Below are 26,803 nucleotides of genomic sequence, written 5' to 3'. Positions count from 1 at the left end.
CGTTGAGTAGATGTGCCAAAATAAATAAGGTGTTATATTATTTTAACAATTCACTCTTATTTTCTAGTTAAATTAACACTTAATATTATTTTGTTAATAACTCTCTCATATTTTTCTTCCTAACATAATCAATACAAAAAAAATATTAATAATAATAATAAAGTAAATTATAATATTAATTTCAAAGAAAATACATTAAAATAGAAAAAAAATAATAAATTTTTATTTATTAATATAATTTACTTTATTATTATTATTATTATTATTTATTTGATATGGAGAAAAAAGTAGGAGAAAACGGTTAACAAAATATAATTAAATTGTTAATATATCTGCAAAATAAGCGTGGCACATTAGTTTTTTTTATTAAATTAACAATATTTTATTTTGTTATTATTATTTATATATTTTTTTTGTTTATTAGATAGGAGGAAAAATAGAAAAGAGTTGTTAAGAAAATAGAATTGTGTTGCTATTTTATCCATAAAAAATTATAGGCACTTTATTTGTTTTGACACATGCACATGTATTTTTTTTATTAAATGTATTTTGTTTAATTTTATTATTATAACTTTGATTTTTTTTAAAATTTATTATTAATTTTTTATTACATTAAAAATATTATTTATTTATTTATTAGATCGGAGTAAATATATGACGGAGTTGTTAACAAAATAAAATTGTGTTGTTATTTTATCTATAAAATATTAGGGACATGTTATTTGTTTTAGCAGTCAACCGCATTAAGTTTTATGTTTTTTTCTTCTCAATTTTATGTATTTTATTTTATTTATTAATATAAATTATTTTTTTAAAATATTTTTATTAATTAAATCAACTATTATTTAAATGTTAAATTAAAAAAAAAAATTTAACTTAGTATCTCTCAAGATGCGGATGATTCCTTAAGTTGGTCGCATGCCAGAAGACCTCGTGAAAATAAAGCAATTTGATATATTTTTTATAAAATAAAATAAAAATCATTTGATTAAATTTTTGAAAAAACAAAAAACCACCATTATCTTGTCACCTTTCCTTTTCTATTTCTATGTATTATTACTAATATTTTATACAGCTTGATGAAGAGAGAGGGTAAGGGCACTCCCTTGCCCTTCCCAAAATCCGTCCCTGATATTGTAGATAATAATATGCATGCAACATTATTCAATTTATTTTAAGTACACTTCATCGGTTTGAATTAGATTTTGTTAAATTCGAAATTCAAATTATGTATGAAATATTGAATTGAGTATGATAAAAAAAACATATGTTACATTGTTGTTGGATTGAGTCAAACTGCTCATTTTCGGATAGAATTGAGTTGGATGTTAAGTTATCCATAATTTTTTTAATTTTACGATTAATAATGGATTATCATATTATTTCTAACAAAATATCACAACCTTAATTTTTTTCCTTAAAATATAATGTAACCGATTTTCACTATTTTTTAGCAACTAATATATATAAACATATCATTAATAAGAATATCAAAATTATAAAAGTCATCGTAAAATACTTTCATTGCAAGGATCAATATAACCAAAGTTACAATGTTTCTAAAATTGCATAAAATGCTTACAAGTATCAACATAAGTAAAGTGCAACATTCTAAAGTAATCAAATAATTTTTATGAACTCAGTTATCTTGATAAGATGGGTAAAATAGATTGGGTCTGATTTTATCCAATACTTAATTTTTTTGAACGATTCTCTATTTTTGTGAAACCAGAATCACTCGTTCGCACTAATTTATCAAATACAAACTTTTTATTGGTCGATTTGGGTTGGGTTGGACCAACCCAGTACAACGCTACTATTAAGTGATCCAACATTTGTGATTGAATGATCTCTACATGTGAATCAAATTATATACTCTCTCTAAAATCATCAATTTTTCAGATACTCTTTGTGTTTGATAATAGTATTATTTTTTAATTAAGGAAGACAAAATTATTACATTTGTCTCTATATATAAAATTTCATTGACTAAATCATAGAAATTAAAAGAGTTGATTGTAGTATTGATTTATTGATAATTTTAGTTGACTTACAAGTTTATCCTTAAAGAGAGAATTAATTTATATTTTTCTTGTAATATTTATTTTAGATTGTAGAAAAAAATATAATATAATTAGGGGCGAGTTATTAAAAAAAATAATTAATGCTATTGAATGAATGTTATAAAAAGAGACATGAAAACATCCTTAAACCTTAGCTCATGTTACAATTATCTCATATAAAATTTTAATTATATCGTTTGAAATTATAATATCAAACTCTTTCCACTAATTAAATCATATGTTATGTCAAATAAAATATTACACACTAAACAAATCAACATAATATCGTACTAATAATTAAATCAATTAGGTTTGCAATTAAATTCCGTTTGAATTAATTTTAAAAATATAATTTAAAATCCGACGTAAATTGTCAAACATAGAGGGACGTCCAAACAAAAATTAGAGAGATAAAAAAAACCAAGCACACCGAAGGGTGGAAGACATCAAGAATTAAAATCTTTAAAAAAAAATTAGCATTTTTTGTTCTAAATCATGTCTAAGAGGTTAATTGCACTTTCTCAAGAAGTATCAAGCATTGAACTCGATACCATTGAATTTAATAGAATTATGTATCTTCGACATACATCACACACAAACCAATTAAATAGCACGAAACTTTATCCACATACATTTTCCCACATGACCTATACCAAAAAGTAGATGTGCATGGACCTCCACGTCATTGATAAAAACACAGCTTAATCCCAACCACTTCAGAATATTCATCCAAATTGACTCAAACTTTGAACAAATAATAAATAAATGTTGAATTAATTCTTCTTTTGCAACCTTCCAACACACAAAGAAGTCTATCTAGAAAATGTTCTTGCTAAGTATATTGTCCTTGCTAGGTAAGTGTTAATTTAAAAGGCGTCACGCTAACACCAACACCTTCAAATAAATCAATTTATTCCACATCAAAAATATAGAATAGAAAGACCTCATTAATTGTAGATCATACCAAAAAATCACCTTTGTCTCTGAAGTTGCACTAACACCTATATGAAATATTTTCCTACAAAGCAATGTTATTCAACAACAAAACACAAATTCTTTCACCATCTTTTTTTTCTACTCAAATAACTATCTACGCCACCCCAATTAAAACTCTCCCACTAACACTTCTATGAATCATATATGCCACTGAAATATTTTAACAATCGCTAAGTTATACATTATTCTAAATCTCTCACACAACAAGTCTCCATCTACCCATGGTTCTAACCAAAACAACATATTGGATCTGTTTCCCACTACCTTAACCACATTCTTAGAGAACCAACTTCTGTCATCCCATCCATCACCATCTACGAACAGAAAAATAACATTCCACCACGCCAAATCCTTCTTGGAGCCTCCACACACTTTCCCATACACACCATAATATTTTTTAACATAACACTTTAAAGCATAAATCCCCTCTCAATCTTCAACCTCCAACACCATTTTTTTTAAGTCGTACCCCGTAACACACCCACACACAAATTAAACAAAAATTCTAGTTTAAAAAATGTATCTGAAGGAGCCTTGAAGAAAAAAAGTAAATAAATCGATAGTGCAAACAAGATGTCATTAGTGAGAACAAGGCGACCTCATATATAAATTATGGGTTTTCCACCTTAATAGATGCACATGAACTCTATCAATCACATGTTTCTAGAATCCCAAACTCTTCGTGTTATCACCTATAAGCACTCATAAATATGTAAAAGATGTAAGACCCACCTTACAATGAAGCACCTCAACAACCTCAATTAACCAAGAGTTCTTCACATTAACTCCCACAAAAAGACTTTTATAGAAATTAACCTTCAAACTAGACATCAACTCAAATAGAAGAAGAATGGACTTAATAGCCCGAACATTTTGTCAAACTCTTTTGACCCATAATCATTGTATCATCTATAAACTGTAAGTAAGAAAAATAACAATCCACGCAACACCAACTCTTTACCCAAAAAATAGATAATTGCGTATCGAAGCACACATCAAAGAGTTATGACTTTGTGTAGCTAAAAGAAACAAGAAACGGGACAAAAGATCACCTTGACGAAGCTCCCGACATAAAGAAAATCCATCAATATGTGAACCATTTACTAACACGCCTTGTACAAGCTAACAAATTCTATAATCCATTTTCTCCACAACATTGGCAAATTCATCTTCAACATAACTACATTCAAAATAGTTCCATTTGATCGAATCCTAACCTTTTTTGTAACCAACTTTGACAAAAATCAACTATTTCTTTTTTCCTTTCGCTTCATCAACAATTTCATTTCCAATTAAAATTTTGTCACAAATTTGTCTCTCATGTACAAACACTAATTAAGATTCCTGATTATTCCTTTAACCTTATTTGCCAACACCTTGGCTAGCACTATATACATGCACTCAACTAATGAAATAGGTCAAAAATCATTCAACCCCTGAGGATTCTCCTTTTTTCAGTTTTAGCACAATCAATGTACTATTGGATCACTTCACCAACTTGTCATTAGAATGAAACTCCTCCAAAAATCTAACAAACTCGAATCTTATATCCTCCCCAAAGTCTTTCACAAAACCAAAATTTGTCTCATTTGGACCAGAACTCTTATAGCTAGCACACACCTAAATAAAATGTTTGATTTCCTCGTCAAGAAAATGTTTCACTAAATAAATCGCCACCATCTAGTGAGGAAAAATGTAAACTATTAACATACATAGTAACCAAAGTGTGAGATTTGAAATGATTGACAAAGTGATTTTGAACAACTATCCAAACATCATCGACCCCTTCAATCATTGAACCCTTAACCTCCAATATCTTGATCATATTGTGGTGTTGCTTATATGCGACAAAACCATGATAATATTTTGAGTTACCTTCACGCAACCATCGAGCTTTAGATTTTTGCCACTAAGTATTGAAATTGTTTTTAGAAAAAGAACCCAATTGTGTTGTTAAAAATTGTATTTCCACCACATCAACTTTGCTCAAAGGTCTAGATTTCCTTTTTTTCATCCAATCTATTTAAACCTTTCTTAGAAATCTGAATCTTTTCACTCAAATTTGAACTTTGCTCTTTATGCCAACTCCTCAAATCCTTATTTACCTCTTTTAAATTTTCCTTCAAAACAATTGCACCCACCTGTCCACACACAAAAAAATGTCATGGTTGCTTCACTTTTTATTTCTAATCAGGTTTTAATTTCCTTCCTCTTTGCTACACCACCCAACCATCTAACATAACACCTTCATCGATTACAAATTCCACATAACAAAACATTCGCTTAAAACGAACTACTGTCTTCTCAGCCTCCCATCTTCCTCCAACTTTTTATCTTTTTCCATTTTTAAAAACGGATTTTTCAGATATTTCTTTTTTCTCTCCTTTATACTTCAAACCAAAATTTTATCCACAAAAAACGATGTCTCCCTCAATCTTTCCGCACCAATCTTGTAAATTCACCCAATACCTCCAATCTCCACTAATACTTATCCTACCTGATACATCAGAATAATTACTTACTTGGTTTTGAGAATGTAACATTGCTTCTTTTTTTTTCATAGTCGCTAGTTTCTCCTTCTACTATTGATGGGTAATCATGTTAACTGATTCATCTTGCAAAACAAACATATGTATCTTTTTATGCACGGAGGATTAGTAAGCGCCTTTAAACTTTTAGAACCTTGATGAGGAGTGCAAAAAATAGACATATTAATTGAACTTTCACTACCGATTTCAAAAAATTTTAATTCATCTAGATTAATAAGACTAACTACCCCTAATTTATTTGACATAACAGTCTCATTTAAATTCCCACTAGAAGACATTGTCTGTCTCAAAAAACGATTACTTAACGTACTTATATCGAAGCTACAAGGACTCGTTCCTTTTGATTTACCAACAACATACCCTTTAGTCACACTCCCCCCCCCCCAACTGTTACCCACTACAACATCACCAATTTCTCCTATTTCCTTTTCTTCAAACAAAACTCATTCCTTGCAATCAAAATTTTCATATTACACGCAGCTTCATCGTCATACTTTTGCATCGAATTTGGACAAAAGCTAAACTCTAAGTCCTCATCTTCATTCAAAATAATTTGTCGAACATAGTCTTCATGCACCAATCCATAAAATGGTTCCTCCACGAGATGAATAGGATATAACTCACTACCGATCAAAATACTCATAATCGGATTAATTACCTCAATCGAAGGCATTTGAATCAAAATTATTGTGTAATCAAAATGTGTTATCTTCTTTGTCGCTTCATCAATATGAAGACATCGACCCAACATGCATGCTATTTAACGGGGGGAAATTCTCGTTCTATGCATGAATTGGAACACCACAAACCATAAAGTCTAAGCCACATACTGAAGGAGCTGGAAAACACACAAAATTTGAGTTTGAATTGTGTTTTCCTATTTCTAAACATTACTTAAGTTTCTTAACCAAAAGTATGTTATTTATCAAATCATTCAATTTACAATTATAAAACATAATCAGTGAAAGTAAAACTGAATCATAAAAAACTTAGATTAGAATACCAAAGAGAGAGAGATGAGGAACACACAAATTTTTATACTAGTTCACAATAGACTGTTGCTACATTTAGTTATTCCCTTATAAATAGATTTCATCTCTGTACAGTCGATGACCTAATCCACTATTTTAAGCAATAAATACAAGTATTATTTATTTTTTTCTCTTTAAGCTTTGAGTATTCTTCTATAGCTTCTCCAGGTTGTCATCATTAGAATCCTTCTTAACTATCTGACAACATGTCGTTGAGGTTCGTGAGTATTGTTATATTTCTTCAGATACTTCTTACGAATAAAAGAGTCGTTGTCATATCGAGCTAATTTACATTAGTTCTAATTTGCGTCTAAAGTGACACAAAGTTTATTTATAGGACTCTAACTCTCATTAAAAAAATATTACATTTGAAATCTTATATCAATTCAAGTGTATTAAATAACTTGATTGGTTTACATAAATTATAATAACTCTTTAAAGGGAGTATTTTTCATTCTTTCTTTTCTTTTGATGTGTTCTATGCTTTACATAAATTCTTCTTAATACATTTCCTTTTTCATTCTCTTAGTCATGTGTTTCATATTGATTGGTATCTACTTCAATACAAAAAGATGTATCCGCCGAGAATGTTACCGTTGGAGATCTTGAATCAATATTTAAAGTAAATCAACCTATAAGGCATATTCATATATATCTTGATAATTTATTAAGTGTATCTTCTATTAAGAATATAGATCTCTGAGGATGACACTATCAAAGGATGCCATATGTCTCTTCAATCAGAAGATAAATCCATCCTTAACGAACAAAATATGATGGAATGTTGACTTTTTATCTAAGCATTGACTTGAAATGTTGACCAGATGGGAAACTGGTTTTTCATAATTATCATACGCAAAGTCATCGACGTGAGCTTGTAATCAAATTTGTCAGAGGCACGTTAGGAGCACATCTATGAGAGTTCGAAAAACTTTAACAGAAATTCTCGAGGCATTGTGAACTTGTTTAGTAAAAAAAAATTTTGTTCATCAGAGGGTCTAATTTGTACCAAATGATTGACTCTTTCAATTACTTCATTTAGAGCTTTCTTTTTTTGATCTTTAAGTTGAAAAAACAATAAAGGTTTTTACTCATAGGTAGATAATCATTGTATCTTTCTTTTCTTTGGTGATTAGAGAGTCAATCGTTGACTTGTATTTCCTTTGTCTTTAACATTTAGACTTAGTTTATAGATTATCACATGTCGGTTGGAATGCTTCTTATTGCTATATGATGCTTTACTCTATTAGTAAAAATAATTACTTGTTTATTATGAGATAATATTTTGTGTGTTAAAAAAACTTATATTATCATATCTAGTTTACTCATAATTTATATTACCTTAAGATATATAGTCATTAATATAAGTCTTTGTCTTCTACCTTAATTTGAATAGTTAGCAAATACGATTAGGGGATAATTATTCTTTATTTGTTTGTTTTGATCAAAACATTAAATAGAAGATTGTTGTAACTAAAACCATTTTTGCATTAACACATACACCTTTCCCCCGCCACATTAGCAAGAGACCATACTTCTAAAGATTCAAATCAAAGGTTTAAAAGATCACTGGTTTCTTGAATAATAACATCTTAGTCTGTTGGAACCAAGATGGTTTGGAAGAACAACTCCTTACTAGTTTTGTTGATAAAAAAAAAAAAGTTTTTGAGAACAATTTAATGTACTAATGTTCTAAATTAAGTGTGCATAAAAAATAAACAAATTGGTACATTGCAAATCCATAATCTGACCAAAGGAAACACAAAAATCAGAGAAAGAAACACGACCAGAAGAAGCAACGTGATCAGAGGAAATGCGCTCAACTGTGTGTGCAGTTCGCTACCTCTGTTACATTCACTTCAATGTTAACTATGAAGCGCTTAGTCTGATTTTAAACAGTGCCTCTGATATTCACACATTAACATCTAACTCTAATTATCATCTATTTGACTCTGAATACAGTCAATGCCTCTGAGAAAGGGCAATGCCTTTGACAAAAGTCAACGCATCAAATATCAATCTTGAAAAAATCAATGTCTTTAATAAAAAAATCTACACATCTGAAAAAGACAATGACTCTGATGAATGTCAATGATTCTGGAAGTTGTGTATATTCTAAATATGTAACTCTGATAAAATCTAGAGGATTTTAGATCAAACTTTGATATCAAATATTGCCTCTGATCCTGTTGCTCGAAACTAGTAGACAAAATTCTCAATCGGTTATGAAACAACACCTGATCGCATTGGTTCAAAGCATCAATTTAGAAAAGAGCAAAATCAAAACAAGGCAATACTTCAATTTAATGTTGAAGCAAGACAAACGTTCAGAATTGTATATATAAAATGAATTCTTTTTGTTTCAGCAAGTATTACAACATAATTGCAATTGAAAAATCTTACAACAAATCTCAACAAACTACTTTGCAAAAAATTGGGAAAATTTGGAACAACAAAGTCTGGACAAAATTGACAACAACATTGACACACTTCAAATCAAATTATGGACTTGAAATTTTGAAGAATATTGACAGAAACTATATATCCTACTTTGAACATCAAATATATTGATCAAATACTTAGAATAAGTTCAAACAAAAGTATTGTTTGAATATTGAACACTTGTACAAACATATATTCATTTAAGTGCTAAAGTGTTAAACACATACATATCCTCTCATTGAGAATTAAAGACTTACAAAACAAATTATTGTAAATTGGCCCAATAGCGGTTGTTGTATTTGCCTCAACATATTGCAGGAGCAACAAGAAAGTTGGGTAGACTTAACTGGGTGAGGTCAGGTGGTTGTAATTCAAGTTGAATTACTAGAAGAAATCCTTCAAGTGAAGGAATTGGACATAGTCATCCAGGTCAGTAGTAAACCAATATAAAATTTCTTGTGTATTTTCCTTCTTCCGTTTACTTTTATTTTTCAAATTGTTTTTATCACCAAGTCATAATTAAATTTCAAAAACAGTTTTAATAAACCATAACAAAATTCAAAATCCTCTTTCTTGTGTTATTGAAACTTCAAAGTCTTCACCTTCCAAAGCAATTGTTAGTATATTATATTTTTTGCAGTCCTTTGATCTGTCATTTATCTTCTTTTTTTACTTGATATGTTATTTAATTTTAAGTAATAATTTGATCATTTATGTCTTAAAATATCAACAATATTATTCTTTTCGTACAGAAACTCAAAAAATTCATCAAAATTTTCAAACAAAACCCATAAAATTAATTATTATCTTCAACGTAATGCAAATTTCATCAAATTTTTAACTCAAATATTCAAATAAACTCATATTTTTATTCTTTATTTGATGAATTTGATGTTGTTGAAAATAGAAATATGAGTTTATTTGAATATTTGAGTTATGAATTTGATAAATATCTGAATTTTCTTGAAATTGGTAATGAATTTTGTAGATTTTGTTTGAAAATTTTGATGAATTTTTTGAGTTTCTTTAAAAAATGATAACATTGTTGACATTTTAAAACAAATGATTAATTTGTTACTTAAAACTAAATAAAAGACCAAATCAAAAAAATATATATAAATGACTAAATTGTTATCTAAAATTAAGTTAAACAACCACAAGAGTATTACCCGTTTGTTTAGTCTCTGTAATTTTCATTTTATTTTTATCGTTGTAAATATATTTTTATTTATTTTTAGTCTCTGCTGATTTGTTTTAGTCACCATAAAATTGTATTTTATTAGAATGAGTCTCTTTAGTATACGAAATTGCAGTGACTAAAACAAAAGAATTAGGACTAAAAACAAAACAAAAATAATTACAAGGATAAAAATCAAACAAAAAACTTATAAAAACTAAAATAAAATAAAATAAAAAATTATTTTTCGATTTACATAGAACATATATCATCGTATCTTTATTTAATTTATCTAACAAAATAAATTGGTTACTTGTAATTTTTTATAAAAATGAAATTGTTTATTTATTAATGTCAAAAAAAATATTTTAAATATAAAATCATTTCATTACTTATTTATTTTTATAGTAAATTTTGGTGATTTATAATACTAAAAATATTGTAAGTTAATTTGAAAAAAAAAGTATATAAATGTTTTACAATGACAATTCGTTATTTAAATGATATATATTTTATTTATTTATGTAAGTTAAAAATTTATTAAAAAACAAAAATTGGTGGACATAAACCAACCCATTAAAAAAGTGTTATCAAGTTTGTTCTAACATGTACATCAAACAGATGATAAAATAATGTTTATTATGTCATTATTTTATTATTATCATATCATATATCGGTTCTATCTTCCGCGGCAAATGGACCCGTAAGGGAAAAACAGAACAAGTTTGAACACGCATGCCGCAAAAGGCATCATCACAATAGTACATAATGAAACAAAATTAAAGAATAAATATGTAGTGAGCTATTCACACATGCATAATACACTCACGAGCTAAAATTGTATCATGCTATAATATAGTGTTGCAGTATAGTGCCACAATTAAAACACAGGAAAATTTGTCCTCCATCCTCTAAAATAGATCCAGTGACATCTTCAGCTTGTTTTGTTTCCATCTAGGGAGTTTGTAGAAGGCAGGTTTTGCCATTCCAAATTTTTCGTGGAACTCTTCATAAGATAAATATGCCTAGTTTCATCAAAATATTGCAAGTAACAGTTAAGACTTTTAGAGTAAAAAATTGTGAATATCTAGCATGTGCAAAGTGATTCAATGAATGCTTATTTCATATGGATCACTCCTGCTTCTAGTAAGGTGAATAATAAGAAAATCGGAGATTATAAGACTTCAAACCCAACAAATGTTTGGATATCAACTTAATTAAAAACTTATAGTATATAAGTGCTTATATATAAGCTATTTCTAAAATTAAACTGTTTTGATATAAAGGTATAAACTGTTTTTAAAAGTTATATATTGGAGAGTTATATATAAGCTATTTCTAAAGTTAAACTATTTTGATATAAAGGTATAAACTGTTTTCAAAAGTTATATATTGGAGAGCTTACGAAAGTAAGCGGAAAACAAGTTATGAATATATCAGTGTTTCCATAAGTTCTCACACACAATCTAACCAAAAGGAAAAGCAAGATGGAAACAAGAACAGGTTGAGTAAATGTGAGAAAACTGACTGCTAGATTTCTTCAGTTCAGGATGTACCTCTCTTTTGGTTAAATTGATGCCAGTTACTGGATTCGGAGAAACCACTCGAAGGCGCTCATAAGGGTATATCAATAAATTCTCACCATCCACATTTCCATCCTTCTTAGTCTCATTTGAGGAGCTCAGTTCTGTTGCTGGAGAATCAGTTGACAGTTGCATAGTTTGTTCTGTAAAAAAAATGGTAAAGAGAGATAATAAGGATTAAAGAACATAGTAAGAAAGAGCAACACATTAACACACCAATTATGTAGCTCTCTAACTTGATATGTTTCACATCATAATTTGAGGAAAAAAGTTGTTGTTACCAGAACTGTTATTGACAGGAGATCCTTCAAAGAACTTCTTGGCGACCGGAGTAGGGCTTGAAAGAAACAGATTGCCTGATTGCCTATGGTATGAGCCTGCACTTCTAGGTAGAGGTGAACTACTTCTTCGACGGCTGTTGGAGTCAATAGAACTGCTTCTGTAACCATTAGGGGTAGAGTCCCTGGAGTTTGATTTCAATGTGATTCTATTATGTCCCTGAAAAACAGATGAGGAAAAACAAAGGTACAAAAATAAAAACCTTACTGAAACAGGAAATATTATTATGTTAAATTCTTATAATAAGACCAAAATCGCGGGGACACAATAAAATAACACTACTTCCATTGCAGACACTTACTTCTAGAACCTTTGCTTTTCCTTGCAGAATTGCAAGTTTTCTCTCAAATGAATTACCAATAATCTGAAACATGCAACAATACCGTTAAATTTAACACATATAGTTAAAAAGTAAAATGACAACTACACTGAATATTATTAAAGTCAAAAAATGGTATGGTAATTATTAGAAATATTTATCTATAAAAGTTTATTAGCATATAAAGCAAGGATTTCCCTCTCAAATCATGAGTAAATCTGTAACTTAATTATCTTTATTAAAATCGGTAAATTAATTTTCTTAATTATAGGCATTCACAAACTACTAACTAACTACTAATCACATTTCTTAATAGTAATTACTCATCAGTATTTATAACTTGGAAGGGAGAAGACTTACATTTGTTTTTGAGTGATCCCATGAAAAGAAACGAGTGAAAAACGGTGGCTCGTAACCTTCCATTACAACATAAATAGGGACTTCCAAGGATAGGCCTTCAACAAGGACATCCATTTCCAAAAATTTCTGCTCATGACAAATTTCCATGTTAAGAAAGTAGCAAAAAGTGAATCCACACTAGAAGGTACTTGCATATTTTGACCCCATTTTATGCATAAAAAAATTAGTTATGAAGATGGAGCTATCAAACAGTTAGTGATAACAACTTGGTGTGGCAGTTTGTGAGATCAACAAAGGTGAAAAGCAGACAACTTACCAAACCGAGGTTGAGAGCTTCTTGTTTCGATTTGACGACCGAATGTAAGCCTACCCAAATATAAATCTCTCTTTGGCAATCAAGCAATAAAACATCTTCAGTAATTAAGTCATCCTGTGTATAATTGTATATCTCTTTCACCTGAAACATTACATTAAATCCACATTGAATTAATCACATTCAAATAAAATACATATTCATTGGAACTTTTTCTTAACAAAGAAGGCATAAATGCAAAGTTCACATAATTTTTCGAAACAAAAAATAAATGGTCTCAATGCTAATAGTAATATACCTTGAAGTCTCCTGATTTGAAGTTCCAATAAATTTGCGTGAGAAACAGAACCATCAATTAGACATGTTTTTCCTGTCATTTCACCCGACGATAATTCTAAACCAAGTGAGATTTAGATTATTTTTTTCAAAAGTTTGATTTTTTACCTTTGGTTATTTTTAAAGCAAACAAATGTGGATCATCTATGAATCCTTGAATCTCTTTCTCCTTTTGGTATTCAGCCTTTCCGCCAAGAACATCCCAGAAAATATCAGGTTCATTTCCTTCCCTCACAGATACAGGTAGCAATGTTGGCTGCAATTCGCATCAACAAATTGTTAGAACAGCAACTCTGATTCAAAAGAAAATACAAATAGTCTCTAGTGCAATGACATACATTAAGCAGTTCCACCATTCTATCAAGAAGATTATGGTCTCTTGCTGAAGATAGGCTCCCAATCCAAATATACATAGCTGCTTCAGTTTGCAGAATATAACAATAGGATGAATTTAAGGAGCTTGAAACCTATCACAATTTTAATACATGATAATCAATAGTCAATAAAAGCTTACAAATAAAACATAAATTTACATTAAAAATAAATAAAAATAGGATCCATTTCTTTTGCAATTAGAGATAATATATAAAGAAGATAAAAAGGGCTCCACCATAAATAAAAATGTAAGAATCATCGAACCGTACTTGATCAACTTGGATGGCCTGCATATTATCCGGACTAGTACCTTGAACTCGAAACAGTGCTACCAGCTTTTGATTGTGATTTTCATCCACAATACCTTTTTCTTCTATCAACTTCTTATATCCTGAACTGTTTCCCCCCTTACAACAAAAAGAAATTTTTAAGCATTGGAACATGTTTCTTTTTGTAGTATTATTATTACATACAAACCTTATAATAAGATCATGGTGAGTACATACCTTGAATATGATTAACCTCTGCAGTATTGAGAAAAACTGAGCTGGCTCCTTGCCCTCGTGAATTTGAGCCTGAAAAGACATGTAATGTAAATTGAAAAACATATGTTGCTTCTATAATTACTAAAATGGAAAATAATTAGATGCTCTCGTCGTCTTAAATTAAATGTTGTTTAAGGTAATGCACGCTTAGCAGCACTTGTTGGCGAGATAAAAATTGTACATTTAATCAATAACGTATTATGAAAGAGTTAACATAGTGAGAACATAACTAACCATAACCGGATTAGTCCTGGACGAATCAACCATAGTATTGATGTGGGAAATGGCAGCTGTTTTATCCTCCTGGGAGACAAAATCATAGAAAAATGGAACCTTGTGTTATAAGTTATCAATAGAAACATCGACAAAGCCTAATGTAACTAGATGAGATTGAGGTTATCCAAAACTTACCATTACACATTTGCAGCCAAGCCATGCATAAAACAGTGTCCCATCCCTTTCTTTTCCTGCAAATGTATACTGTACTATATAGCAATCTCCACTGTAAAGTCTGGTGTGTTCTTTAACTGAAAGAATGGACAATTCGTCACCATCCACACGCCAAACCTAAAATTGCAGTAGTCAGTTCACAGTTAAAACAGGCAAAGGCAAATATGATCATAGGACAACAAGAAACAGCGATTTTGAGCAAGAAGTTACTTTTAGTGTGCCATTGTAATCTATAGATGGCTCATCATCCTCTTCATCGGGAAGCTCTTTCACTTCATAACCTTGATGCTTGAATATGGCTGAGGTAGAAAAATATATATAATGACCTATAGATTACACAATGATTGCACACTTATTAAACAAAATTAAATTGTGAATGGTACTAAACCTGCAACTTTTTCTCGTCCTTCTTCGTAAAGCCTAGGCTCCATTGTTTTAGGCCAATTAGTAAAGTGTGATCGAAAGACGGTACTTTCCAATCCTTCTGATAAAAATGTTAAATGAGTCTTGTTTGATCTGCCTTCATTTCTGACAAAATCCTAGTAAAAGGGAAATAGTAGTGAGCATAGGTAAATAAATCCCTTAATGCAATGCTTGGCGACATGCATTATTGTAACTTATATTTCATCCAGATATACTTGCTAATACCTAAGTAGGCTTCACTATTATTTACTAAAAGTAATTTTGGCACAAAAGAATATAGAAACAAGAAACTCTTACTTCTGAAGCTTTGATCGCCGTTCTTCGTTCAGTCAATAAGGTCTGCCTTCCCATCCATACAAAAATGTCATTATCACAGTCTAACATATAACACTTGTCTGTCTCAAGCATTTCTTTGCTAAATTCATTGCTTCCAATTGGATAAAGTTTTCCTTGTAGATTTATCCTGTCAAGGAAGAGAGAAAAAATGCTCCTTAGTTATAACAAATAGAAGTATTAATTGAAGAGAAATAAAGTTGAGCAAGTATAGATTATCAAATATGTTATGATGCATACATGAAAGTATTGTGCACACAGATGTCTGAACCTCACCAAAATAGCTTTATAGATGGAAGCGCAGATTCCTCACTAGAAGGCAATTCTCGAGGAATCGGAGCATAACCACCGAATAAACTCCAGAATTCTCCCACATCAGAATCACCAACGAACTTTCCGTCCTCTACAATAATTGTATAATGATGAATTGCAACATTTTTCCCTTAGAACAAAAGATATAAGTGATAATGAAGGAAGGGAGAAAAAAGTAGCATATATTCCAACCTATTGTGGCCACCTCGCATTTTCCACCATGCTTATTCTCCTTAATATATTGAACAACCTCCAAACCTTTGGCTCTTTCTTGAATGGTAGAGTTGCAACCGCTGAAGAGGAAGATTTTTGGTGCAGTGTCAAGTATGAATACATTTTCATGATTTAACGATGACCTCAGAAAAGGAACCTAATGAAAATATATGAACATCAGAAAGGCTATACTTATCAACTTTCTATACACGTTGACAAAGCGTAGATAAGCATAAAGACGGATCACCTCTTTCACATGGACAACATAGTCTCCCTTACATGTGTAAAGGCTAACTCGGTATTCACCATTCAAATTCCCTTGCTTTGAAGTAAACACTCCTTCAATAGGTATTAAACAAGGCTTGAAGTATGATAGAAACTTCTGTGATTCTTGGCCTTGAACTTCCCTATATTGAACGCTGCATGATCCTAACGCCACATCCAACTCAAGTGCCTTGTCCGATGCCAAGCTTGAATCCACCTGCAAATACATAAATGCTGGTGAAAAATGAAGACCATGCTGCCTAATCGCTGCAGGGCATATAAAGGCCGAAAAACTTTTCGTGTGGGAATTAATTAACATTGATATACAGTTACAATCGTGAGCAAGATAGCAAAAACAAGAAATGATACAAACCTTCTTTGAGTCATTTCCTAGCCAATAATGAATGTCATAATGAGGAGGTCCATTTTTGGGAAATACTGCCTGTTTCCACAAACATGTAAAATGCGCAAGATCAATTACATTTCAAAACAATTTAGATCATGATCATGATTATTATCTTTTGAAATAAAGTGAGCAATATCTTACATTCAGAACTACGTATGCACTTCCAGTATAGAATTTTCCAATATTTGACTTTGTCACTTCCACCAATAGTTGGTTTTCAATACACCAAACTTCTAATCCACTGAGAATATAAAGCTAAGTAAACAGAAAACTTGAACTGATAAATATGATATATTTCAATTAAAATAAAATTCATTGCTGATGCTGCATCAGAAATTTGCAAGAACTAGGAGACATCTTATTTTATTTTAGTCTTTTGATTTCTGTCTCTATAACCGATAAGACATTCGTCAAATGGATTACAATGAGCAAAGGATACGGTTGTGATCCTGCGGTTTGGAACGCGAAATCCACCTCTTTATTGATAATTGGCATTGCCTTTATGGCTCTAATACCTCACCAAAGTAAAGCAAACACTAGATTAATCTGCAGTATAGGATTAAGTTAGTCCTCAAAACCTAACCCAAATGTAACTAATTGGAGTTTTTGGAATAAAATCTCAATCTAAAATCAACACAAAAACTCAAGCTAACTGAAATTGGTATCTAATACAGCCTACATGTGTACTTGTTTCTGCAGTGACAAAAATTGATTTTGAATGAATTGATTCTAGTTGAATTGAGTTGAATGTAAAGTAATTTATGTTTGGATACGTTAACATAAAAGTGAGTTGAATAATAAATTCGAGAGTACAAATCAATTGTAAAGCCAAAAGCTCCAAATTATATCCTATTAGTTAGAATCAATTCTGGAGCCAAAATCAAAAAGTGAAACCAAACAAGTAGAAAAAAAAAAAACTTCTTAGAATCAAAGTCCATATATTGAAGCCACTAAAATCAAGGAAAGAAAAAAAAAAGGTGATCTGAAATTTGGAAGCAAAACTCAGAATCTAAAAACATGACACTGATACATGAAAAAAAAGTCAAAGGATATAATAACATAGTTGACCAGATGGAAGATCATACCTTAGAGTTCTAGAGAAAGGATTCAAAAAACAAACAAGTGAGAGTGATGGTTGAAGAAACAGAGAAAGAACAAAACATGGATATTCATTTCACATTACAATTTGCCACATAGAAAAGCAATACTCTCTACTTTGGAGCATTTATATTAGATGGTGAAATGTTAAATACGATTTAGAATAATGATAACAGCGTTTGGTAGAGAAAAGGACTTGAAGAAAAGAAAGAAAGAAAAAACATGTTTATCTTTACCGTCCAACTTGTATTGGGTCCCACAAAAGTTGCTTTTTAGTTGGTTCAGTTTTCCACAGTGTGTTTGATGAAAAGAAAAGAAAAAAAGATGATGAAATGGAATTGTGCTGTCAGTAGTGAGAGCTAGCAGAAGAAGAATAAAGCATAGTCACACAGATTTTCTTGTTCATGTGATTTTCAACTTTCAAACGGTTTTGATATAAAATTTTCTTGTTAAAATTATATTTACTGTGAAACTAATGAAGTATATAAATCTATCTATAGGTTAATGTAAGAGAAACATAGAGTTTATGTACTGTATGTAAATAATCTTGAACTTTAATTTGAGATTTGAAAATTCAAAATTAATTTAGTCAACTTTTAAATAATTTCTACTATTGATTTAAATAAAATAGTCAAGGTGATTATTGTTGAGAATCTTTGTGCAAGTTTCCTAGAGATGAAAAAATGTGTGCCATGACATATATTATTAGATTTAAAGAAGGGAAAAAAATATTTCAAACTCCAGAATAGTATTCTAGTGGTCAAGGTCTATTTTATGGATGGTGCATCAAGTATTTTATTTTTTTGTTTATTTAACATATCTAGGACAAGATCTGTGTTTTGATGAATTTAAGGAAATAAATCATGCGAGTTTTATCTTTGGAAAAGTCTAGATTTTCTATAGGTGCAAAATGGAAAATTACTAATTACATTTCTTAGTGCAGTAATGCACAACTTGCAAGATAGCATTTCCATCCTAATAATTGGTCAAATGTTAATTGGTTTCACTTTTGAAATTTGATTTTAGAAGTGTGTAATTAATTTTGATATATTTAAATATATTTAGATAAATTTATTTTGTCTCTAATGTTTATTTAAATTGGAAGTTATAATTTAAAAATTTAATTATTCACATTTGAGTAAATATAATTTATTTGAGTAAATTTAATTATTCACATTTGAGTAAATATAATTAGTTCAAAATTTAATTTATTTTTTATCTCAAATTAATTATTCACATTTTTGTAAATATATTTAAACAAATTATTTTATAAATTCAATTTATTTTTAAACAAAAAAATTATTTTCGTCACTACATAACCAAATAAAAACTACAACTTGAGTAATTGAAAAATAGATTTGAGTAATTAAATATTTATTCAGTTTTACTGCTTTGGAACTAGAAATACAATAATTGATCGTACAACAAAACATACGCTTAATTTGTTTCAATGCATAATATGCTACATTTTTAATGCTTGTTTTTCATTGTTAAAATACATTTTTAGTCTCATATCAGAATTATGGTATTTTCAAATTATATTTTAGTTCATTAACTTTTATAAGTTTCAATTAAGCCTCTTGTCTTGTTATTTGTGATTCAATTTAGTACTATTGTTGATCCCATTTATAAGAGGAAAAAACAAAAAATATTAAAATAATGTACGCAATTAATTATTTTAATTTTTTATTAATTTTACATATATACATTTATTGAAAACTGTGACACAATAATAATATTAAAAAAGAAATAATATTTTAAACAAAGATATACAAATAATTTTAACAATAAATGTATTTTAAAAGTTGTAATTTTTTTATATATATAATTAAAAAATTGTTCGAATTTTTTCTTATATATAAAATAAAATCGAATGGAGTATTTGATATGCAATTTGATAGATAATTTTTGAAAATTTCAATTAGGTCCTTTATTTTTTAATTCTACAATGATTTTTTATTTGATAAAAGTTATATAAATGTGGTCCATTTTTATTACAAAAGACATATCACTAGGTCCTATATTCTAACACAATTTAAACAAGGAGCATTATTTTAATTTTTTAAGCAGGGATTGATAAAAGGAGCATTCTGGGACTCCAACCTGATCCCATCACCATATGGTTTATTGGCGTAACAGGTTTTAAAATTCAAACTCTCGAATATAATATTTGATCCAAATCATTCACCTTTAATTTTATTATATTTTTATTCTCGTATGTGTGTCTAAATTTAGTAAATAAAATTAATTGAAGATATGGGAGAATTATTATTTAATTTATTCTATTATTTAAATTTATATGATTTTTTTTTTTCAAAGGCGTATGATTTTTTAGTTATAAAGTGTTGAAATGTAGTTTAAAAATAAATCTTATTATGAATTTGTAAATTTATTTTTCACCACTACATGACTCAAATCAATTTGTCCAAGATGGGTTCAAAAACCAAAAAGAAAACTACTGTATCCCGCAATTAACTCATTTTGATTCTTATTCATATTAAAAAATTGCATGAATAAAAAAATATATTATTTTTTGTCAAATTATGTTTGCTACGTGTTGATATATTATTAATGTCATAAATGCATAGTAAGAGATTGTGTATTATAAATTATGTAAAAATTATTAATTAAAAGATACAATTCAAAAAAAAGTGTATTAGGTTAACGGATGTTCGATCTAGCGGAATGGGTTAGACTTTTGTGGTGAACCGAGTTTGAATCAGCATTGAGAGATGTACTCATATTTAGTCATATTTAGTGTCTAACACACCTCAAATAGAATTACTTTCAGTTGAGGTAATCTATGAGAAACCAGAAGAAAACATATGCATTTGAAATTAAAAGGGTCATTCATTTTGAGATATTTTTGTGTGTAAATGTGTTAATTATTATGAGACAGAGGGAGTTAATTATTGTTGGTTCGTGATAATGAAAATGTAACAATAACATAAGAATTAAAAAGAGAGACAACTTTGAATTAATGAAAAGTAAACTTATGGTCATGATTTCACTTGTAATATCAATACTTCAAATCCCAGTTTTATATGAATTTTTATTTGTTTTATCAATTATCAATGTCTCCTTAAAACTATTAACAAAGATTCGTATTCAATGTAATATTATTTTTCCTAAATAAATTATTTGATTGATCATACAAAAAATATAATTAAGAGAAAACATAAAGAACCAAGAGGTTGACTGATTGAAAGATTAGTATTTATGTTTCATCATACATGAATCATAATCTCAATTATTGTATAAATCTACCAATTAATGGTAGTTGGTCACTAGTCAATTGATTGATTAAGGCATGCAAATATTGGTCATCCCAAACATGTAAATAAAATAATAGAATAATTTAATTGAGATAAACAACAAAAATCTAAATTAAAACTAAGACATAGTAAAAAATATTTTAATTACAAGATTCACTAAAGACACGCCGTAGAAGAGAGTTTAGTTACTTATTGACATATAGAAAATAAAACAAATAATAGAAGTGTTCATCAATTAAGAGAAAAAAAAATTTAAAAACCCTAGAAGAGAAAAGTATGATTTTTTGCTCCAAAATTTGAGACACTTCATTCCAACTCCAAACATTGTTAAGTGTCCAAAGTGATTGTTTTTTTCTCTCTCTCTAATTTATTTCTTTATGATTATTTCTCTTCTCTTTTTTTATGATAGCAAGAACATCATAATTTTAATCAACAACTTTCTCCTTTATTCGGCAACATTTTGTTATCATAAGACAAAATCCCAAAATTAGTGTTTTGAGAATAATCAAACATTTAATTAAATCACTAATTATGATTTTGGTCATATTGTCATTTAACTTGTATTTAAAAACATATGTTGTCGTAAACTTGATAAATTCTAAATTAGAGTGTTGGTCAAAATTGAGTTCAAGACGTGGATATTAATTTTTCTAACGTACTATAGAAAAGTTTAAAGAATAACAATGATACAAACAAACTGTTAACAAATGGTGTTTAGGGAAGAAAAAAAAAAGTGATTTTCACATTGCCATATTTAAAACTTTAATTTTCTTCTAAAATTTGATGTTAACAATTAATTATATCATTAGTTATACTAAATTTTTATATTTTCATTTTATCTATTTTATAATAAAAAATGATTATATAATCATAATACAAAATTTATAGTACACATAAAAATACATCATCACCCAGATAATATGCGAGTCACATTCTAGGTGTTTTAATTTGTAAAAACTATTATATTTATAATTTTATACACAGAACAAGATGCAACAAGTAATGATTATGGCCGGAATAAAATGCAAGTAATAATTAGTAGTACATGAAATTGACCAACTATTCCGAATCAGGCTCAACTCGATCAGATATAGGATTCTGTGACAATTAAAAAAAAGTTGGCAATTAGTAAGACTCCAACCGCACCCACCACTGAAGGCATGCACCAATGGCCACCAATCATATAATGAAAAGTTGTAAATCACTGTAATTTTGACAAAAATTATATTTTTAAATTTAGCAAAATCACAGTGTGACTGTAAAATTTCTTCAAACTCAGCCCTCAATCCAAACATTCACTAACTTCAACAAATTGCCTTCATTCTCTTTTCACCTTTCTTGCTTCTTGTGCTTCATCTCTGTCCCACGTACATATTCCCTCCTATCTATCTATCTTTTTTTTAAAAAAACAAACCAAACTAACATAAACTATTCACAAATCAAGGTAAATTATGAATAGGAAAATTACATAAACTATTCACAGCTTAGATATGTCATGAATATGAAAATTACATATACTTCATCAAGTTAAAAATTACTGATTTGAGAAGCACCAAACTAAGAGGTAGTACTTCGTCTCTAGTGGCAGTGGTGGTAGCATCCATAAATACTCCGACGATTAAGTTAGCATGAGATAGTGTGAGTAAGAGTCAAAAATAGATTATGTGTACTTGACTGATATATGGACAGTCACCTTTATAGTGTGATTCATACATTGTTGTACTTGACTGATATATGGACAGTCACCGAAAGAGACACCAAGTCTATTTCAAACATTAATGGATTGTATAAACATGAAAATATGAAATAGAATAACAATATCAATTCAGAGCAAAACGGTCACAAAGTGATATTTCCCATCATTCAAGTCCAAAGATATTGTTGAGCAGTAGGAATAAATAACAGAATCCTGCCGTTCAAATTACCAAATAGTGCTGACAATACTCAATGCCTCAACCCAACGGTGTAATCAAGATTTCAGGTTTTCATCATAAGGGACAGCGGTGTAATCAAGATTTCAGGTTTTCATCATAAGGGACAGATAACAGCATATAGAATCTAAATTCGGTATCATAAGAAACAAGGCATGCTAGCTTAATTAGAACTAATAATTGCATCAACCGATACCCTCGAAGCAAAGCAATCATAGAATACACATATCTTTGTATTACTTTCACACTGGTAGCATTCCTCAAATCAAACTTCCGGCATGCTTTTTCAAAACAAATAATTATGCTGGTTCAGAAAACATTTCTATGTTACCTTAATGCTTAGTTGCTTACTAAACACATTATGCCAACCTGACAAGACAACTTATTTACCATAATACATTATGAATTGTTATAACAAGGATTCCTCCACAACATAAATCTGGTTTAAAAAATTTCACAGTAACATTTAAGCACAAAGCATATCACTCCTCATGCAGCCATCTCAATTCATTCCACAAAAGTCCTCAGAACTATCTAATATCTATCCTGTGCAAAAAAAAGCTATCTAATATCTATGACTGATAATAGGGATACTGAGAGTGCTTATTTCCCACAAAACCGAAGTCCAGAATGTTGACATCCTGCAATTGTCAACATTCTGAAACAAACAAACAGACTGGTAAAAGATAATGGAGATTTACATACAATAGGTGAAAGAAGTTACCATTCACCCAGATATGATTAATGAAACTAACTCACAGATTCATTAATGAGTTATACAATAAACTAAATCAATAAAACAAATTTGAGAAAAATACATGACTTAGCAGTTAATCAAGCAAATTTCAAGCTTCAATTCAATTAGTGTCAAAAATAGAAAATGCTTCACTGTGTGTTCGATTTCAGTTTGAAAAGACTCATAACATCAACTCTAAGCTTATAAAGTGATAATCAAGAAGAAAAACAATTGTCCTGACCTGACTTACTCGGTACCACACACAAAACCCATGTAGTGTACAAAGCTATCCCAAATTTTGTTTGGAAAACACTACAATCACACCAAAATTATGGTGGAAAACACGGTCAACCAAAAACTACACATTGGAGTTTCTGAAAATCATGGTGGGAAGCTCCAAACTCACAGTGGCCATTGCTCACTGCTCAACCAAACACATACTTAGAGTTAGAGAATGTTTGGATTAACTCCAAACTCACCGTGGCGGTTGCTCACCACTAAACCAAACACACACTTCGTGTGTAAGTGAATTTGGCACAATCACACTATGCCACCGCGATTTTAGCAAAAGACTTTGAATCTACAACAAAATTACAGTGTTACAGTGTTTTCGATAAACTCAACTTTAATCCAAACATACACTTAGTTACCACAAAAGGTTACTTTACTTGTAAATTTTACACTACTAGAATAGATCATCACTCACTCCCACCACAAATTCAATCAGATCAACCAAGTATCCAAAAGCCTATATACACAGTTAACAAAAAGAAAAAAACTTTATTGATAATAATAAAAATGAAAATGCATAAGAACACTTTTACAACTTGGGGTTATCAATTATTAAGACAAAGATCAATAGTATACAAAGAGGTACAAAAAGTTATGATCAAGTAGCGTTAGATTGACCATAATCAATAACCTCAGAATCAGCATGAGATCGAGAATTAAGAACAATAGCACGACCAATTGAATTAATCCAATCCTCTTTATCTTTATCATTATCAGCAATAAAGAACATAGTGGAATGAGGCGTAGAGAGTTCAAAAGCAGATGCTTTATGAAGAACATCCTCAGCTCCCTTAACGGTTAAACAAGTGGAAACGGAGATGACGCCACGTGGGACAGAGGAAGATGATGAAGCGGCGGAAGGGGTTTTGAACCAGAAGAGTTTGCCTTGTTTGAGAACAAAATAGCGACGGCGCCAGGTTTTGATGTAGTCGCCTTGTTTAGTTAACCAGCCGGTGCGTTCTGGATTTGACCAGAATTGGATTCCGGTGTAGTCTTCTGGGTTTGGTTCTTGACCTGTTGCTGCTCGCCATAGATTCTCCATTTCTTTCTCTTTCTCTCTCTAAAAGGGGGAAATGCTTGTGAGTGACAACTGATAATTGCGAGTAAATCAGCATTTAGTTATTTTTTTAAATAAAATTAAAATTCCTTACAAAAAAAAATTATGCGGTCAAATAAAATAATAGCTTTTAGCTCTATAAAAGTATGAATGATTAAGTAAGTTTTTCGTCTTAGTAAATACATTAAATTTGCTTTTTAATTTATAAAATTTTTAAAGGAAAAATAATCTTTCAAATATTTTTGCTATCGATTTTTAGTTAAGTCGTGATGTTGTTAATACCTTGAAATATTCTTAGATTAACAATTCAATATTTAATTTTTAATTTTTAGTTCATATTTGATCTTTATTATTTTATATATAATTCTAAGTTAAATAATTAAATTAAAGATTTAAATAGTTAAGTTATTAAATTAATGAACATTTTATTCAAAAGTTTGGAGGATTTCTCTAAATGTCTCATTTTAATTTATTATGTGGATTTATTTAAAGTATAATAAAATTCTTATAATATTTAGATTGTTTAATTGAACAATAAGTGTAACTTAATTGTAATACCCTATTGAGCATAGTGACACTATTTTTAAATTGTTTGTAGTTAAATTTTATTGTTAAATGAGATAACAATAATGCATACATATTGTTATGTGAGTAGGTTGATCACATCTCACGGATCATGAATATGAGATATAAAATCTTCACATAAGTATAAATATTAGAAATAATATATGTACTAGATTGATCTGTTATGACAATGTTACAATAGTTATGCAAATGTGATTAACGATTCTTATCTGACCATGTACGACCTTAATTTTGTCCGAATAATTAAAAAATAATAATAATAATAATATATTTAATAAATATTTTACAATTATTATCAAAAATCTAAAATAATTATTATTTTACACAAAAAATAAAATAATGTGAAGCCAACTAATAAAGAATTCGAATTACACAAAAATAATTAAGTATTTCTTATTTGGGATGCCACACATCAATACACTACCGTCAATACAACAATTCATGCCAATACATTGTCCTGCCAACACTCAACACAAATGTCACAAGTCTTGGTCTTCTTGATTTTCACTCTTCCATTGTACATCTTAGCTGGTTAATTTTGTGAAAAAGCTATTACAAACCCTCGTTTATAGGCTAAATACTACTCGTGTCCTTAACTTAATTTCAGTTAACGTTTTAGCCTTTTATCTATATTTTTTTTCAGAATTGGTCCTTTATTTTAATTTTAAGTGAAAATTTGATATTTTATGTTTTAAAATATCAACAATATTATCCTTATTTTTTGCAAAAATTCAAAAAATTCATAAAAAGTTTCAAACAAAACTCATAAAACTAATTATCATCCTCAATATAATGTGATTTCATCAAATTCATAACTTAAATCTTTAAATAGACTCATATTTTCATCTCCAACAACATCAAATAAAGAATGTCAAATATGAGTTTATTTGAAGATTTGAGTTACGAATTTGATTAAATTTGTTTTCTATTTATAAAATATAATTAATTTTATGGATTTTGTTTGAAAATTTTGATGAATTTTTGTAAGAAAAAGGATAACA

General features: G+C 29.3%; 2 protein-coding genes across 2 annotated transcripts; both read right to left on the bottom strand.

Annotated features, from left to right (window-relative positions):
• Positions 1 to 10,962: 10,962 nt before the first annotated feature.
• Positions 10,963 to 18,092, bottom strand: LOC101491678 (villin-1). Its single transcript, XM_004500188.4, has 23 exons — positions 17,915 to 18,092; positions 17,269 to 17,375; positions 16,971 to 17,070; positions 16,797 to 16,865; positions 16,407 to 16,640; positions 16,139 to 16,316; positions 15,911 to 16,037; positions 15,599 to 15,764; positions 15,267 to 15,417; positions 15,089 to 15,177; positions 14,840 to 14,995; positions 14,663 to 14,731; positions 14,390 to 14,458; positions 14,153 to 14,290; positions 13,847 to 13,975; positions 13,617 to 13,764; positions 13,471 to 13,481; positions 13,176 to 13,316; positions 12,860 to 12,985; positions 12,482 to 12,544; positions 12,123 to 12,339; positions 11,815 to 11,984; positions 10,963 to 11,283 (listed from the first exon to the last, which is right to left on the bottom strand). Exons 2-23 carry the CDS (start codon positions 17,322 to 17,324, stop codon positions 11,170 to 11,172), a joined length of 2,721 nt encoding a protein of 906 aa, XP_004500245.1. The 5' UTR covers positions 17,325 to 17,375; positions 17,915 to 18,092; the 3' UTR covers positions 10,963 to 11,169.
• Positions 18,093 to 24,629: 6,537 nt separating this feature from the next.
• Positions 24,630 to 25,273, bottom strand: LOC101491359 (pleckstrin homology domain-containing protein 1). The gene has a single exon (XM_004500187.4). The coding sequence runs from the start codon at positions 25,200 to 25,202 to the stop codon at positions 24,759 to 24,761; it is 444 nt and encodes a 147-aa protein (XP_004500244.1). The 5' UTR covers positions 25,203 to 25,273; the 3' UTR covers positions 24,630 to 24,758.
• Positions 25,274 to 26,803: the final 1,530 nt, after the last annotated feature.

This window comes from Cicer arietinum, chromosome 5 (assembly GCF_000331145.2).
Source record: "Cicer arietinum cultivar CDC Frontier isolate Library 1 chromosome 5, Cicar.CDCFrontier_v2.0, whole genome shotgun sequence".
Taxonomy (NCBI): Eukaryota; Viridiplantae; Streptophyta; class Magnoliopsida; order Fabales; family Fabaceae; genus Cicer; species Cicer arietinum.
The sequence above is the reverse complement of the archived record's forward strand: the minus strand, read 5'-3'. Positions and strand labels throughout refer to the sequence as shown.

Coding starts and splice junctions, on each gene's coding strand:
- LOC101491359 (XM_004500187.4), bottom strand. CDS start 25,202: ATGGAGAATCTATGGCGAGCAGCAACAGGTCAAGAACCAAACCCAGAA.
- LOC101491678 (XM_004500188.4), bottom strand. CDS start 17,324: ATGCCAATTATCAATAAAGAGGTGGATTTCGCGTTCCAAACCGCAGGA. Junction 16,317..16,406: donor ATGTTGTCCATGTGAAAGAG/GTGATCCGTCTT, acceptor TATTTTCATTAG/GTTCCTTTTCTGAGGTCATC. Junction 14,291..14,389: donor AGAGGTTAATCATATTCAAG/GTATGTACTCAC, acceptor TTTTGTTGTAAG/GGGGGAAACAGTTCAGGATA.